Consider the following 17,513-nt stretch of genomic DNA (forward strand, 5'->3'; position numbering starts at 1 on the left):
TAGCCCTGGCTGTCCTGGAACTCACTCTGTAGACCAAGCTGGCTTTAAACTCAAGAGATCTGCCTGCCTCTGCCTCCCAAGTGCTGGGATTAAAGGTGGTCTCTGATCCCCCACCCCCACCCAGTGCAGCCAGACTGAACCACCTCTCTAGCCCCCTTCTTGAGTTTTCACAACTTTTTCCGAAGCACCCTTAGCAGTTGGCACTCCCTTCTGCGGGAGAGTACATCATGACCTAGAATTCACACCAACATTTAATACCACAAACACTAAGCTTTTGACAGGCAGGTGTGATATAGTTTAAGGCTGGCTATCCTAAGGCCAGGCAAGCTTCCATGACTTTTGCTACATTTCCTCTATGGGGTGTGCCTGCTCCCTCATATAGCCTGTTTTACTGTTGGGTCATCTATCTGTATCTCCATGTATCACAAGACGGGATTCCCAGAGAAGGGGCAGGGATCCACACTGGGTCAAATGGGGGGAGATAGAAATACAGGTGCATTTGTGAAGGGTCTGGCTCCGGGGCCCAAGCTGTAGGAACAAGGGAATAGGTATCTAAACGCTGCTCAGGCTTTCCTGAAGCTGAGGCTGTCTAGAGGTGGAACTCGTAGAAAAGGTTGGGTAGCTACAGGTGAGTGGTTGGAGAGACTAGAGAGACTGGGGAGGGTGGAGAGGCTGGGGGAAGAGGGAATCCGGACAGAGCCACAAGATGTGGATAGGCGAGCTCATCCTTCATCAGGCTCTTTTCTTCCTCTTTAGTCTGTGGCTCCTCCCACGAGCCAGACCCTACTCTCAGGGACCCAGAAGCCATGACTCGGCGGTGGCCGTGGATGGTCAGTGTGCAGGCTAAGGGCTCACACGTCTGTGCTGGCATCCTTATCGCTTCCCAGTGGGTGCTGACCGTGGCCCATTGCTTGAGCCAGTGAGTTGGGGCCCAGGTGGGTGGGTGGAAAGACATTTGGAATGGCAGAGTCACAGTCACTCTTCCAGGTGACCCATCGAGTAGCAACTGTGTCCTGTGTGGAGCCCACAGAGCCAGGCCCAGCCTCACCCGCACCCTGAGCGAGGGAGGGTTGAGTCTCACAGATTCCTTCTTGGGATTCAGCTTTTGGCATGTACCCACCCTTTGCCCTTCTGCCTCCCCATCAGTCCTGTGAAGTCACTCCGTAGGTGAGGCTCAGAAGGCCCTAGGTCTTTCATTCCAATTACCCTCTCTTCTCTTCTGAGAGAGGCCCCCCGACTTAGCACCTCTCAGGTGAGTTAGAGATAAAAAGGCACGCATCGTGTAGAGACAGAGAGGGTGGGTCTGACCAATGTTCTGGGGCCTGTGGGTGCCTGAGAGCAGCATCCCTATTTCCCATGAGGACTGACCAGAGAAAGCATGTCCCTATGGAACGTGGCTTGAGATTCAGGCTATGGTCATTACGTAGGGACCGAGGTGGAACGGAGGAGAAAAACTCAGATTCTGACTTGAGGAAACAGACCATACCCCAAGACCGCTTCCCACACCTACATCTCTGAGCAGGCCATGGGCATTTTTCTGAATCTCCATTTGTCTCCTCCACACAACGAAGAGGACCGTACTGTGTGTGCAGGACTCTGTCATAAGGAATAGGCTGGGGTGGAGGTGGGGGGCTTGAAGCGGGAGGTGGCCTGCCTGGATTTGCTTAAAGGGCCACAGTGGTGTGGAGGGCAGGATTGGGGGCTGCCGAGGCAGGAGCCTAGAGCTGATGGAATACCACCCCCACTCTGTTCCCATAGGAACCATGTTAACTACACGGTGAGGGCGGGGAGCCCGTGGATTAATCAGACGGCAGGAACCAGCTCAGATGTGCCGGTCCAGCGGGTCATCATAAACCGCGGCTACCAACCCAGGCGGTACTGGTCATGGGTTGGCCGGGCCCATGATATCGCCCTCCTCAAGCTTAAGTGGGGGCTCAAGTATAGTAAATACGTGTGGCCCATCTGCCTGCCTGGCCTGGATTACGTGGTGGAGGACAGTTCCCTCTGCACTGTGACAGGCTGGGGATATCCCAGGGCTAACGGTGAGTCAGAGCCCCCACCTCCCATCCTAGGGGAGAGAGGACTTGGGTGTGTCTGGGGTGACTTTTGTAAGGAGCTGACTGGTCCAAGAACTTTCTTCTTGGCTTCACATCCTTCAAGTCTCCTGCCCCTTGGAGGGTCTTGTCAGTGAACACAGGACAGTTAGGCCTCTCAGAGTCACGACCGATGATGGAAACAGAATTTTCTATTTCCTTTAAAGATTTTTTTTAATTTATTATTATATCTAACTGCACTGTAGCTGTCTTCAGACACACCAGAAGAGATTGTCAGATCTCATGACAGATGGTTGTGAGCCACCGTGTGGTTGCTGGGATTTGAACTCAGGACCTTTGGAAGAGCAGTCAGTGCTCTTAATCACTGAGCCATCTCTCCAGCCCTAAACAGAACTTTCTTGAGAGCAGGGAGGTCTTAGAACGAGAGCTTATCACCCGCACACAACCGTAAGGCATAGGCATCGTCAGGTAGAGAGTACAAAAGACTGGTTCTCGGGACTGCAAGATGCTTCCCAGAATAGATGCAGTTTTGTGTCTGAAAAGCTGGGAGTCTCTCAAGGCCCACTCACATCCTCCTTTCCCTCCAGTGCCCCCCCACCCCCCGCTCCTTGTCATTCCATTGTAGGAGCAAGGCTCTCACGCCTGGCCATGGGATCGGTTTTTTTCCGATGGGTTCTAGGAATATCCACTCCCTTTAGAGAGTCAATGTACAAGAGATATGCCCTTCTCTGAATCCGTAGGGATCCGATTCACCCCCTAAACAGCCATGCTGTGGCCTATCTGGGGGTGATCAGAAGTTTCCTGACTCCCAGGAGAGATGCCTTTTGGGAGGGGTGGAAGATAGTGGTGATGTGAGGGTGAGATGGGGGGTCAGGGTAGGGTTGTGGGGTGGGTCTGGGGGTGAGAAACGGGCCCCAGGGCTTTGTCCTTGAGAATCCTGGCAGGCACTTGGGAGAAGCTGGAAGGTGTGGACTGTGTTCTAGCACCTCCTTGGGACCTGCTGGCCAGAGGGGAAAATAGTCCAGATATGGAGACCTCTCTGTGACCGCTATGCAAAGGAGACAGAGCTGGAGTCCGTGGGTCACAGTCAGTGGCTAAACCTGAGTGGGGACCTGTCCCACAGGCATCTGGCCCCAGTTCCAGTCCCTCCAGGAGAAGGAAGTCTCTATCCTGAACAGCAAGAAATGTGATCATTTCTACCACAAGTTCTCCAAAATCTCCTCTCTGGTTCGGATCATCAACCCTCAGATGATCTGTGCCTCGGACAAGAACAGGGAGGAGTTCTGCTATGTGAGGACCACGGTCCCTTGCTCACCCATCTCAAGGAGCGGAGGGATGCAGGAGGCCGAGCTGAGGGCTATAGACAGGGGAGGGAGAGGATGGAGGGGAGGGGAGGACGGGATGGAGGGACCAGAAAGGGGGTGGGCTGGATAGGATGGGGGTGAGCCTAGGAGGGAGCTGGGTGTGTGAGCTACGATTGATGATGGAGTGACCTATGGGGAGGAACTGTCAGCTTTGTTCATACTGGGAGGATGAACATCCCGGGTGGGGTCCCTGTGATGGGTTATACCCCCCTCAGATGTGGCTTCACCTCCCTGACCTTTCTAACTTCCTCCCTCCTTACAGGAGATAACTGGCGAGCCCCTGGTCTGCTCTTCAGATGGCACATGGTACCTGGTGGGAATGATGAGCTGGGGACCCGGCTGCAAGAAGAGCGAGGCCCCGCCCATCTTTCTGCAGGTCTCCTACTACAAGCCCTGGATCTGGGACCGGCTCAGTGGGGAGCCCCTGGCCCTTCCAGCCCCATCCAGGACCTTGCTCCTGGCTTTCCTTCTGCTCCTCATCCTTCTGGGCACACTGTGACAATGGCTCTCCTTTCTTCCCCTCCTCCTGAGTGCTGCTGTGGGGGTGGAGCTCAGCCTGCCAGAGGGGGGTAGCTAGCAGAGATTAAACACTTCTTTTCCCCATGTCTCCTCCTTTCTGAGCCTGCTCCAGTGGGAAGCAGGAATACACAATGGGATGGGCACTTATACTGAAGAGTGTGGGGGCCTCTACAGGTTTGGGGTGGCTCCTGCAGAAAGCAGGGTGTGTGAAGGGGCAGCAGAAAGATGGATGGGCTACCCAGACTGACGCTGGGGCTGTGGGACCTCCCTCCCAGACCCCCAGATGGAGAGTGGCATGTCCCTTCTGTGAGACTTGAGTGGGAATTGGACTCTCCCCGGTCTTGGCTACCTTCTGCCAGTACTTGGAACCCTCTCCAGAATATTATTGTCAAAGCCCCATAGAGTACTACGTCCTGCCTGCAGGCTGGAGGTTCAGGTACACAAAGGACCCAATAGAGCAGACACGCTCCCCACCGGCTGCACCAGCTGCTGCTCTGAGTGCCCTCGAGTGGCCTCACTGTCACTGGGTTTCCACTGCCTTGTCACACAGACCTGTTCTGGTGTGTCTTGAGGGAAACCCATGAAGTGGACCTTGAAGGTAAAGGTCAGCCAACTGCGTCTACCTAGTCAGGGTACTGGACTTCCACAATAGGTTTGGGCCTTCTGTGATCCCTCTGGCCCTCCATACTCCTTCCTCAGGCCAGCCTGGCATGTTTCACCTCATAGGATGGGAGGGGTGATTCCCATGAGTCCCAGCACCAGGTTCAAACCGTCAGAGGCCTGTTCCCTCCCCGTCCACTTGGTGCGGTGAGGCAGATGTAACTGCTCCTGTCACTGGGCTTTTTTTTTTTTTTTTTTTTTTTTAAAAGTAAGGGACGTGGCAGAAGAGGACCCGCACACCACTGTGTTCAACAGGCAGATGGCTGACTGCTGCCATTGTCAGATAGAGTCCTGGCCATAGAAAAGGCGACTGTAATAGCTTGTGCCGGTGCCCTGTCTTAAGGATTTCTTGGTTCCCATGAGGAGGTCCAGGCTCTCTCGCACTGCCCACTCGCTTCAGTCCTCGGTGTTTTAGACCCCACCCCTGAGCCAGCCCTGGGCCTCCTGCCAGCCCTGAGCCAGGCCCTGGGCCTCCTGCCAGCCCCTCAGCGGCCTCAGGTCTGTCACAGTCACCTTGTTTTCAGAGCTTTGCATCTGCCAGGCCAGGGACTCTCCTGCTAATGGGGCCAACCTAGAAGCCAGGGACAGATTACTATCAAACTTGGGGCAATCTCCTGGCTATTTGGCGCGGCTATCTAGCTACGTCGGAGAACCTCTCACGTCACAAGCCCCCCTCCAGCCCTCCCTCTGTGTTTTTGAACAACCTGTTCAGTCTTGCCATCCTAAACGACCAGTCCCTGACTCCTTCATAACCACTTCCGCCCCTGGCAAGAAGGGTGGGATGAAAGCTTGTCTGGACAGGGAGAGGGGTTTGAGGCCACGCTATAACTATGGAAGGATGTGACAGGAACAGAGTCCAGGATGGACACCAGTGAAGTCTTGTCCCTACATCTTTGGGGCCATGAGGTACCATGGCCTTGGCTTCCCCTTGGACCACTGCCTCTGCAGTCCATGTATGAACACGAAGTCCTGATGCCTGGATCCCGGCCTGAACTCGAGCTTCAGGGCCTGCCAGCCCCAGCTGCCACCTCAGGAAGCCGCCCTCATTTCTCTCCTTTCTTCTTCGCCTCATTCTTCTCGTCCTCCTCTACCTTGATAGCCACCGTGTCCACACTGTCCTTCTTCTTTTTCTTCTTATCCTCTGAGGGGAGGGGGAGGAGGCCAAACCACAGTAGTGAGACAGGAAATGGCCGCAGAACCGAACCTCTCCTGCCCTTTCTCCTCAGATCTTTTTTATTCGGGATGTGTGTGTATATATGCCTATGAGTGCAAACATGCATGGGCATGGGGGTAGAGACCAGAGGTTGATGCTGGATGTCTTCTATAGCTGTCTGCCCTTAATGTGGGTGTTAAAGAGCACCAAACTTGGGTCCTTGTGCTTGAACGGCAAAGACCTTATCGACTGAATCGTCTCCCCAGCCCCTGCACAACTTTTCTGCTAGAAAACAGGCTCCTTGTTTTGGTTGCCTGGTTCTGACCAGTTTCTGCACTCTGCTCTTCTGGGACAGTGCCCAGTCCCTTCTCTGAACCAGCTGCAGTGAGAGGGCAGACACAGGTTCAGTTGGAACAGTGGGAGTAAGGAAGTGGCTGGCTGCAGGGTCCAGGGCAGGCTGCAGTTGGACTGGAACCTACTTACCTCCAGGGATTTCTGTGAGTTCATTAAGGGGAGGCACGGTCTCTAGCTTGTCTGTGTACATCTTGGCCGCCTTTCGCTGCAGATAGCGAGCCTCGATCTCCTTCCGCGTCCGTGGCACACGGCAGTTGAAGACACAGCACAGCGTGATGACTGTATAGATGTCAGAACAGGTTTGGCTGGGGTAAGGTCTCAGCCAGGTTGAGTGATACCCAACTAGTCCTGACTCCGTCTGCTTAAGCGTGTCTCACATGAGATTTCTGCAAAAGCCTAAGGTGACCTCCCAGGAAATCTGACTTTACACAGATGCACATGGCCCCATGCTTGATGTAATGCTTTACTGTCAAATTCTTAGCAACTTGGACATGAAGCCTGAGATTTTCATTGTAGTAGCTCACAAATTCTCTAGCCAGTCTTGGTCTGATAGTCTCCAATCACACTTTACTAGAGGGGGGTAAAGTGAAGGTCCTAGGTACGGCTCTAGCCAAGGCTACCTAGAGTCACCCTGTGCTTTCTGACCTAGAGCACTCTGGGCCCTAAGACACCCCAGGTTTCCTTCTCCAGCCTCCTTGTCACAGACAGAGGTGCCTTAAACACTCAAAGGTGTGACTACATCCTCTTCAGCTTCCCTAAGGACAAGCCTGGATGCTGACTGGGGAAGAAACCGGTGAGACCGCCCAGACCCTGTCCCAGACATTTACTTCTGAGGGAGTTATCCCAGGGATGTTTTTTTTTTTTTTTTTCTGGTTAAAGGCAGCTATGCCACGTCAACTGGGTAGAACATGGAGTTGGCCTGTCTAGTGATGGGGCAGGGCAGGGCTGCCAGGACCTGGCTGGCTGGGCAGAGTTTATTTTTCTAAGGCTCCCACAATCTGACCACTCTGGCCCCAGCCCCTAGGGAGGGGGTGGGGCTGGTTCCTATTATAAATAATGTGACCAGACAGAACTTCCTGGCAGGCTACTGAGGTGTAGAGGGGCCCAGGCATGACAAACCAGGTCTATTTTGAGGAAATGGACCAGGGAGGCTAGGGTCACCTTGAACCAAATACTTTGCTCCCGTTTGTCTCGCCCAGACTTTAGGATGGGAGAAGCAATGGGATGGGATGGAATGGATGGATGCACAGACGGATGGGAACCATAAGCATCCAGGAATATGCTGGGGTAGGAAGAGGCTGGGCTGCACCAGGACTCCGGAGTATGGCTCTCTGGGGGTTAGGCCTGAGCCGACAATGGTCTTTTATTACCCAGAGTGCTCTGCTTCGGTCTTACCCAGACCCCTGTGTGGATGCTTCGGACTCAAGGTTTTTCTCATGCTCCAATCCTACTGGCTTGGGTCATCTTTGTTAGTCAACCCAGTGGTACCCTGAGGACCCTGCTAAGGCTCCACAAAGCTGGTGCCAGGTCCTGGGAGCCCAGAGCTCAGAAGAAGCTGATTAGGCAGCTGTTGGCAGCCAAAACCAGGTGCCCATCCAAACCTGCCCTGCTTGCGTCTCTTCAAAGAAAATGAATAAAGATTTGGGATCAAGTTCTGAGGCCCAGGACAGAGCTGGGAATTATGGCGCCCCCCCCGGGGGGGAACTTTATTCATCCCCTGTCCCCAACCCGGAGGGAACTTGGGGGGGGGGGTTAGGGGAGCAATGCTCCACTAACACCTGCCTGAGTCCAAGCAGCTTGGGAAGCAGAGAAGATAGCTCACCACCACCACCCCCAGAAGCTATGCTATGGAAGGCAGCCACCGCCGACCTGCTGTGCCGGGACCTTCCATCCCTGGCTTGTCCCACTCTAGGGAATGCAGCTAGGGGTGGAGGGGTGGAGGAATGCTCTGCAGATGGCCTCCACATTTGACTCTGCGAGTTTCTGGTGTAGACCCAGGCCCCTCCGCCATTCTCTGAGAGCAGGGCCTGGGAGAGGCTTCAGGTTCCTAGCTGTTACCCTGGGGGTGAGGGTACCCCAGACGTGTTCCCTTCACTGCTCTGGGGCTCCTTGGGGGCAGTTGCCCCTCAACTCTGCCTCTTGATAACAAGGGTGGTCTCCCTCGGGATACCATGGCTCTGGCTACAGGCATACCCTTTTTTTTGGGGGGGGGGCATCACCGAGTTGCCTCCTCTCTAGGTCTTAGCTGGGAATGTAACCAGCTGGTCCCCCAGAGCTGGGAGGAGGGATTCTCGCCAGAGAACGCTTCGGGTGCCAGGAGAAGCCTGTGCGAATCAGACGTCTTGAGAGCCCCTCACATCTGGATGGCTTCTCTGTGACCATCCAGAAGTCTAGGTTGTCTCACCAGAACTCAAATGTCACTTTAGCCTGCATCTTGGGTACATTTTGGTGATGTCCGATGGGTTTTATCTGAGACCTGGCATAGAGGCCAGCTTCTGTCTAGCTTCTGCCCGTACTGTCCCCTCTAGAGACGCTTCCCAGCCATCCTCCCTCTGGCCCACAACCCAGAAGACTGCTCTTCTACGGGCTGTGGTAAGTGGATGGGTATCTTCTCTCTTTTCTCCCCTTCCCTCCTTGCCCTTGCTTTGTGCCCTGGTGTCCCACCTGGTCTGATTTTCATTCAATTTGTTGTCACTGACCAACTCCACAATGGGAGAGGGGTGAGGGATCCATACCAATCCCATTGCATCAGTAAGAGTCCAGACTGGAGGAGAGAAATGGACCCCTGCTTTGGAAAGTAGGTATGAATCATTTCTGGAAAATGGCACTTGAAGAGGTAGGGCTCAGGGTCTGGAAGCCACCTCTGCTTGGTGTCTGGGGAGCTTCTGGTGGAGGCTGGCCTTGCTGGGGCCCCGGGTGTGGGCTCTCTGAATTGGCCAAACTGCAAGAAAAGCATCAGGAAGCCAGCCATAGGAAAGATGACATGTCCTGGATTCAGTTGGAGTCCCCTATAATTAACATAATTGCCTTGTGGCTGCTTCCCTGGGCCCAGCAGAAATCTTTGGGTCACCGCTGGCCCGTCAGTCCTCCACAGGGACTTCGTGTGACTGAGGAGGTGCCAGAGACCACGGTGGGCCTCTTGTGCGTGCCTAGCCTATTTGAACAGCCCGGAATTGCAGCTCTGAACCCGAGGCATACAGAAGGGGCCAGGGATGCTAGAAGGACTGTATTCCTCCTGTGGTGGGGCGAAGAGGGCAGGGTACAGCTACTCACTGATGGACAACACGAAGAGTGAAAAGATGCCCACCACGTGCCACAGGCGCATGTCCCAGAACACCACAGTCTCCTTGGTCAGTGGGGGCGGCTTGGGCTTGGGCGGGGCCGTGCTGGGCTGTGGGTCAAGAGAGAACAGAGTGAGCCAGGCCCAGGCCAGCAGGCTGGGATGGGGTCAGCAAGGACTCAACCCACACGTTTTAGAATCCCCAAAAGGTTTCAGACATTCACAACCAACACCCCAGACCTCAAAAAAATCCAAGATTCAGAATAAGAGGACTGATCAGAGTCCCAGACCGTGTCACCAGGGACTTGGACTCGAAGGGTGGTTGATGCTTGGGGAAACAAGGCTCAAAGAAGCAAGTGCGGATAGTCTGTCCTTGTCAGCGCGGATGGGGTCTCAGGACCAAGGCCAGAGACAAGGCGAGGCCTGTTTCATGAGCCAGGTGTGCTGCCTGGTAGACTGGTTTTGCTCTCATCTCCCAATAGAGCTCTATGGCTGGGCTACCTGGGTAAAACTCCTCATGCCGGTGTCCACACACTGGCTCCTGCCCCATTCACTCATCACCACGCCACCTAGGCTTGCCAGGATAAGCCGGGAAAAATAGTAATGTAGCGCCACCAGGTGGCTATACCATGTAACTGCGGCTAAAAGAGACAAAGGATCTGTGCGCTTTCAGGAGGCACAACGAAGTCTCAGGTCTAAGGGGACTTGACCACAGGGTATTAAAAGATAGATAGCATCCTAGGCTGGGCGTGGTGGCGCACGCCTTTAATCCCAGTACTCAGGAGGCAGAGGCAGGTGGATTTCTGAGTTCGAGGCCAGCCTGGTCTACAAAGTGAGTTCCAGGACAGCCAGAGCTATACAGAGAAACCCTGTCTCAAAAAAAAAAAAAAAAAAAAAGATAGCATCCTGCCTTACCTTTCTAGAAAGCAAGGAGAATACATCACTGACCTGGGTGGTCTTGAGCTGTGGCTTTACCCTGGGTATGCTTGTTTTTTTTATAGATGTGGTGCTGGGGATTGAACCTGGGGTTTTGTGTGTGCTAGGCAAACACTCTACCAACTTAGTTTCATTCTCAACCTGTCCTGGCTGTTTCGAGGTTATGTGACTCTGTCCCGGGTGTCTATGGGAATGTATCTGTGCCTTATGGAATATGAGAGAGGCTAGTTTTGACTAGAAATAGATATAATCCTGCNTCTGTCAGAAAGTTTGGCTAAGGGACAAGAAAAGGGGTGAGAGCCGGGCGTGGTGGTGCACGCCTTTAATCCCAGCACTCAGGAGGCAGAGGCAGGNGGATTTCTGAGTTCGAGGCCAGCCTGGTCTACANAGTGAGTTCCAGGACAGCCAGAGCTATACAGAGAAACCCTGTCTNNAAAAANAAAAAGAAAAAGAAAAGGGGTGAGACCAGGCACTTGTGCAATATGTCATCTCCTAAATGATCAGTAAGGATGGGCTGGAGGTGTCCCTTGTGGCTATCTGAGAAAGAAAAGCTGCCTGTTTCTCAACCCCTCTCTGGTTCCCACGCCCCCACTGCAGTCCATAAATGTAGATAGGCACATTCTATAAGCCAGGTACTCCCTCATCTAACAACCGCCACCCATGGGGAGGGCGACCTATGCCAGGCAACCCAGACTCACTGAGACATAGACTGCTACGTGACGTCTAAGCTCTTTTCTGTTCACTAAGAGGGACTAGCGTGGGAACCTCCCTTCTTTACTCTGAACCTCAGTTTCTCTCCCTGTAATTGGAGCAGGGTAGTGCCAGCTACTCCTGGGGACTCTCCAACCTGACAGCAAAACTGACGATAATGTAGGACTGAATCAGCATCATCTCTTGGTGGATCGAGAAACTCCGGAGAGGGCAGGGAAGGATGTAGATACATGGCATGTGTGGGCCTGTGGGTACACATACATATGGGCAGAGGGCATATGTGTGGTTGGAGCAATGTATATGTGGTTAGGTTCCTGATTGCAGCATCAGAGTTGGGAGCCTGGCAGTGGCTGCTCCCCATCTCACAGGCCTGGTGTTTCGGCCTGACTGACTGTCTAACAGGAAGATCCCGACCAGGCTCTTGGTGGAGAGTGACGGGCAACAACCACAACCAGGCATCTTAGGTAGGCCCCATAGAGGTAGAAATTCTGACACTTGGAGGTCCTGCGTCCTTCAGAGGCACAGCCAGGTAGAGAGATACACTGCAGGGCTGGGCGGGACGGAGAGGAGACATGGCTCTCAGCCCTGCCTGTACTTCCCATGCTTCCTGGAAGAAAGACCTTGCGTGAGTGGTAGGCAGATGGCCTCCAAATGCGATTTCCTGTGCCGGGGGAGAAGATGAACTCCTCGGAGCGGGGAGACTCCCTGCCTCAGAACTGACTTGCCTGTGGCCGCAGCCTTTGCTCTGAGGACTGCTCAGATTCTGTGCAGGGGCCTCAGGGCAGTTCGTGAGAGGCCTGAGCCTGCCCCACGGGGCCCAAGCCAGCCTGGCTCCCCTTACAGGGGACTGATATGTGACTCGAGCAGCCTCTTCCACACCATTGGTCAGTTGCAGAAGGGACACACTACACAGGGGTACAGGTATCTGTATCATGGGGTGTTGCCCTCAGACTCACCAATTCAGAGCTCTGCCCCCTCAGAACCCTGAGTGTGGCTGGCTCTGTCTTCCATTCCACCCTGTTTGTCCCTTAGCAACTGCCTCCCAGGCCTCCACTCTGTCCCCCTGCCCTTTTGCATCCTGACTTCTAAGTCGGTTCTGCTACCTCCTATTGGGAAGGCTGCAGGTGGCCCCAGCCCGGGTCCTGACCAGCTTGCTCCACCCACCCATCTTCTTCACCTCCTCTCTGGGCTGCATCCTCTCAGCCCACCCATTCTGTGACCTTTTCTCATTATTCTTTTCCAAAGAGGAACTGTTCGCACCGTGTCTGCTCAGAAACCTTCCACAGTTCCAGTAATCACTAGATCCTAGGTGGATTTCCCCCGGGTCCGGCCTAAGGTATGGAGACGTGTGTAGAGAAAGACCAGTTCCACTAGCACACCCTAAATCCAGGGTCCGAATATCCTCTAAGAGACTAGAAGTCAAGAAAACCAAGACCTGAAAGCCCCCTCTCCCCATCCTCTAGGAAAACAAAGCCCAGATGGCAAAGCTGTATCCCTCCTCCACACATGGACACAAACTCCTTGTGTCCCTGAAGTCAGAGGCTGTGCTCAGACTCTAAGCGTGAAGGGCAAGGGGCCATGTCACCCCACCAAGCACCCGCCGGCCCCTGCCTCGACGGTGCCAGCATCCCGAGCCCTCCGTGACGCTGTGCCTCACCTCTACCAGCTGCGTGGCGACACCCGCCAGGCAAGCCCCCAGCGCGGCGCCGCCCAGCGCCCAGAGCCGCCCCGAGCCACGCTGCCTCCCGGCCATGTTCTCCCGTTTGCCGCGCGCTCCGGTGCAGCTCCTGAGAGCCCAGGGGGCTGATGCACAGAGCTACCAGGTGATTGCCCCTGGCCACCAGCAGGCGGTGACGACGGTGGTGGTGGCAGCGGCCGCGGAGAGTTCTGGCTGCGGGCGGTTGAGTCCGCATCATTTATTCATCTTGGTGTCAGGTTCCCGGGACGCCACCTGCGCCATCAGTGCTAGGGTGAGGGTAGGTGTGGGTGGCACCCCGCCTAGGCTATCAGACTTTTAGACCTCCCACTCCACCCCAAGGACACTGAGGTAGGGGGAGCAGGGAGGGAGAAAGGGAACCGTTTAGGGGTAGGTCTTTGACCAACATATACCTTCCCCTCCCACCCACCCACCCCCGATCCTTCTCCCTTGGGCCTCAGTTTCTCCACTTGGGACAGGGGAGGGGCTGGAATCGACTGATCTAGGAGGCCCTTCCCATTCTGACGCCCTGAGTTTGGGGAAAAAATGGTACTGGACTTGGGAGGGGGCAGAGCGGGCATGTTGCCATGGCGACTGACAGGCACTGAGGGATATCCTGGACTTTCTGGGCTGGCTTCCTGCCCAGAGGCAGCTCTGGTCACCCTGGACACCAAAGCAGAGGGAGGGGAGGATGTGGAGAAGCAGAGATGGTATAGTTTGAGCTGGCCATACGTTGGTGTTGTGGAAGGGGCCTCTGCCCCACAGAACAAGGTCAGCTATCTCTGGAGGATCATTTTCTGACCCTGCTGAATACCCTGCAATATAGCCTGGGTCTTGACTCTAGTAAGTCCTTAAAGTTGGTTCCCTGTGGGAACACTGACTGCCCAGGGATGGAGTTTCTGAGCAGCTGTGGAGACCCAAGGGAGGAGCTGTGGTCTTAGAGCGAGTGAGAGCTGGGAAATACCTATGCACAGTGCACCTCACTCTCCCATTTCCCTTCCCCACTATCACCCGCTCGATGAGTGCTAGCAGAAGCAGGCCCAGCATCTTTCTCTCACCAAGAACAGCTGTGGAGGCCAGGCCCGGCTGTGTGAGGGGGGTGGAGGTGGGGGTGGGGACTCCTCAGCAAGTCCCTTCTAACTGGGTCTCATAGGGTTCCATCCTGGATGTGCCATTGATGGATAAGGACGGAGAGGCCTCAACTGGGAGCAGAAGGCCAGTTGCCCTTCAGGGACTGCAGATGACAGGGCAGCCAGGAAAAACCGGCTGCTGTCTGAAAAGGACTGTAGGCCCAGGGGGCGCATCAAAGTCAGGCGCAACAGTAGCTGGCAAAACCTTAGGGGTCGATTCATCCAAAGCAAGCAAGAAACAGAATAAAATCCTAAAACAACACCTGCCCCCTGCCCCCAGGAACGCTTCTCCAACTACAGCAGCGGCAGCAGCAGGTCTCTGCCTCAGCCACAGGCTAGGCCTGAGCTAGGCTACTGAAAGCCACATGGATCGCAGGGGGTGGCGGCAGTTGGGGGTGGGAGGGGAGGCAGGGATAATCACCCTCAGGGCATGTGCTTAGAGAGGCTGGACGGAACTTTGTCCGGGTGAACTAGGCAGGCAACAGGGTTGTGGCACTGGGAAGACTGTAGGTCCTCACTACCACTGCGTTCTAGCCTGGGGAAATGAGGAGCCAGAGACTATCAGAGGGCTGATGGTGGGGGAAGGGGGAACGTACAGTGACTGTTGGCTCACCTTAGCAGGACACACTGGCCTGCTGCTCACAGGATTTCCTTTGCTGCTCAGCCTAGAGAGGTACTGATGTTCAAAGTTCATTCTCTTGGAAGAGGCTCAGTGGTAAGGAGCATTTGTTGCTCTTGCAGAGGTCCCAAGTTTGATTCCCAGCATCCACGGGGTGGCTCTCAATCATCAGTAACTCCAGTCCCAGAAGATTTGACACTTTCTCCTGAACTCAGCAGGCACATGGTGTACATACAGGCAAAACACTCATACACAGAAAAAAATAAATTCATCTTAAGAATTAAAGTACATTGTCTTGTTTGTCTGCCAAAAAGTAAGGCCAGCTGGACTCCTGGCTTGATGGCAGAGTACTTGCCTGTGTTCAGTCACTGGCACTGCAAAACTAAATAAAAACAAATGGAAGGAGAGGGAGAGAGAGAGAGATCTCTCTCTCTCTCTCTCTCTCTCTCTCTCTCTCTCTCTCTCTCTCTCATACACACACACACACACACCACATACACACACACATGTGGGCACATAATACTGTCATATTGTCTTATAGGCTTCAAAATTCAATTGACTTAGAATAACAGGGTATCTGAAAAGTCTTAGTGTAGTAGTTTTAAGTGCTAATAACCAAAGAATATAAAAGCTATAAACTTATAAGACATACCATCTGATAATTGAAGCTAAATGCTATACATCTATAACCCCAGCAACTAGGAGTCAGAGGCAGGGGGATCACTGTGGGTTTGAGGTTAGCCTGGTCTACATAGTGAGCTCTGGGCCAGCCAGGGCTACATAGTAAGACAGAAGAAACAGCATTTGGAATCTTACTTATTTAAATTTCTTGCTTTTCCCCTCTGAAGTTGGAAAAGTTGGACAACGGGGATGTTATTCAAAATTCACAAAACAGTGAATGTAAGAGAATTTAAATAATTAAGTTTTCAAATTACATCTCTTATAAATTTGTTGCATTTTTAAATATATATATAACTTTTTTTTTATTAAAGCTTAAAGCTTAAACTCAGCACTTGGGAGGTGGAGAGAGGATCAGGGGTTCAAGTCCAGCCTGGGCTCCATGAGACCTGTCTCAAAACCAAACCAAACCAAACCAAACCACACCACAAAACGCAGCACCCCACTGAGGCTGATGGCTGTGAAGTCTGGCCCACAGCTGGTTACCTAACCATCCGTCCTTGTCTGCTAAGCAGGTTCACGTCAAGCCATTGCTAAATGCTAGTCTTTACTGTCATTGTGGAAGGCTCAATATAAGAAAAACAAATCCATAGATCTCAGTCCATCAGTGCTCTATTGTTAAACATTTAGGGTATTTCCAGTTTTCCCGTAGAAATGATACTTACATACACCATGGTCAGAATGCTGGCCTTTGCAGAATGTGACTCCATTTTCTCTTTCTTTCTTTCCTTTGAAGAAAATCTATGTGACACTGACTGACCTGGAGCTTGCTATGCGGACCAGGATGGTCTTGAACTCAAAGAGGTCTTCTGGCCTCTGTTTCCAGAGTGCTAAGTCAAAGCCCTGTGCCACCATGCCCTACAGCCCTTAATTTACTTGTGTGTGTGTGTGTGTGTGTGTGTGTGTATGTGTACCGAGTGCCGTGCATGCCATGCATGTATAGGGGTCAGAGACCAACTTTGTGGAGTAGCTTCTCCCTTGGTAGTTTTCTATGGGTTCCCCAGACTGAACTCAGGTTGCCAGGGTGTCCAGCACTTGGCTGCTTGTCCTTTCTGGCTGAGCCATCTTGCCAGATCTACCCTACCCTGTTCTCTAGTGAGGGAGGAGTTGCAGGGAGGAGCTCTGTTTGGCCTTAGGCCTCCGAAATTGCCACACTCAACTCAGTCTCCTGCCTCTGATTCAGGGTTCTGACTACCTCTGGTATTGTGTGGCTTCTTACCAGGTCCCCTCAACATGTCCCTGTACCCCACCAGCTGGGCCCATCAAAGCTGAGGTGGGGGACTTCTGGCTCCCTGGAAAAGGGCATCCCTCCCTGTGTGGTGGCATATATACTGGCATGCCAACTACTACTGCTGTACTATTTTTATATCTGATGGGTTTCCTGTGGGGACCAAAATCAGCCTCCAGGGCCTCTGGGTTGGAAGCCATGGGTAGGGAACTGAGCAGTGGCCAGGAGACCCCATGGACACTCCTTTCCCGGAGCTTGATACAATGGAACTCAAGGCCTAGCTTTGGAGACACTGAGGGGTAGCGAATGAACAACCCAGTCACAGAGCCAGGCTGGGATCCAGGCCACCATGGAATTAGCCTGAGGTGGGGGTGGGAGTTAGATAGCCTGGGCCAGTGACACAGCAGCTGGGTGTGCTGGGAGCTGGCTGTCCCTGAACTTGTTGGCCCTAAGCCTGTCCCAGAATAGCTCAGGGCTGAGCCCAGCCTGTATGTGCATGAACCTGAGCTCATGTAGCAAGACACTGGTGCGTGCGTGCGTGCGTGCATGCGTGCGTGCGTGCATAGAGGAGGGCCTTGCATTCTACATGCGGCTCTGTGTGCATCTGTGTGTCAGTCTATGTCCTTGGACACGGATGCACAAGTGCCCACGAATGGGGCTGCTTCCATGGAGATGTGTAGCTTAGGGGCCCCACCTTTCCAGTGGTGGAGACCCAGGTGGCCCAGCTGAGTACATATGTGGCCACATGTCTCACATGGGGAACTGCACACATGTACATGCCATGTGCAAATCTGTGAGGAGCTGAAACAGGAGCTCTGTGATGCCAGGGGGCAAGGGCGGGGGGATTCAGTAGATCTCAACCAGGGGAGGGGGCAGAATCCAGCCCTCTGTCAAGGACTAACTGGAAGAGATGCCGGGTAGGCCTTGCCTTGTAGCAGATAATAGAACAGGGAGTGGGGATGCACGTGAGGAGGCTGAGTGGATGAGAAAGTCGAATCTCATGAAGGAAGCTGGGACGCCCCTTTCTTCCTCCTGGGCAGGCAGAGGGCAGGGTAGAGAAGTAGGCATCTGCGGGTGGGGCGCCCTCGGGAGGTGGGGGCAGGGTACACAGGAGAGTACTGAAGGCAGCAA

At 53.8% G+C, this 17,513-nt stretch overlaps 2 protein-coding genes across 2 annotated transcripts in view; one reads left to right on the top strand and one right to left on the bottom strand.

The window, feature by feature from the left end:
* Positions 1–4,020, top strand: part of Prss50 (serine protease 50) — a 6,512-nt gene extending 2,492 nt beyond the window's left edge. The window contains exons 2-5 of the mRNA XM_021208015.1: positions 757–919; positions 1,759–2,042; positions 3,178–3,344; positions 3,681–4,020. Of these exons, the coding sequence (XP_021063674.1) occupies positions 757–919; positions 1,759–2,042; positions 3,178–3,344; positions 3,681–3,917 (851 nt within the window). The 3' untranslated portion in view covers positions 3,918–4,020. The remainder of the gene's footprint in view (positions 1–756; positions 920–1,758; positions 2,043–3,177; positions 3,345–3,680) is intronic.
* An 835-nt stretch (positions 4,021–4,855) lies between these two features.
* Tmie (transmembrane inner ear) lies at positions 4,856–12,784 on the bottom strand. The gene is made up of 4 exons (XM_021205907.2): positions 12,689–12,784; positions 9,378–9,495; positions 6,234–6,383; positions 4,856–5,738 (listed from the first exon to the last, which is right to left on the bottom strand). Exons 1-4 carry the CDS (start codon positions 12,782–12,784, stop codon positions 5,641–5,643), a joined length of 462 nt encoding a protein of 153 aa, XP_021061566.1. The 3' UTR covers positions 4,856–5,640.
* Positions 12,785–17,513: the final 4,729 nt, after the last annotated feature.

Source organism: Mus pahari, chromosome 10, assembly GCF_900095145.1.
Source record: "Mus pahari chromosome 10, PAHARI_EIJ_v1.1, whole genome shotgun sequence".
Taxonomy (NCBI): Eukaryota; Metazoa; Chordata; class Mammalia; order Rodentia; family Muridae; genus Mus; species Mus pahari.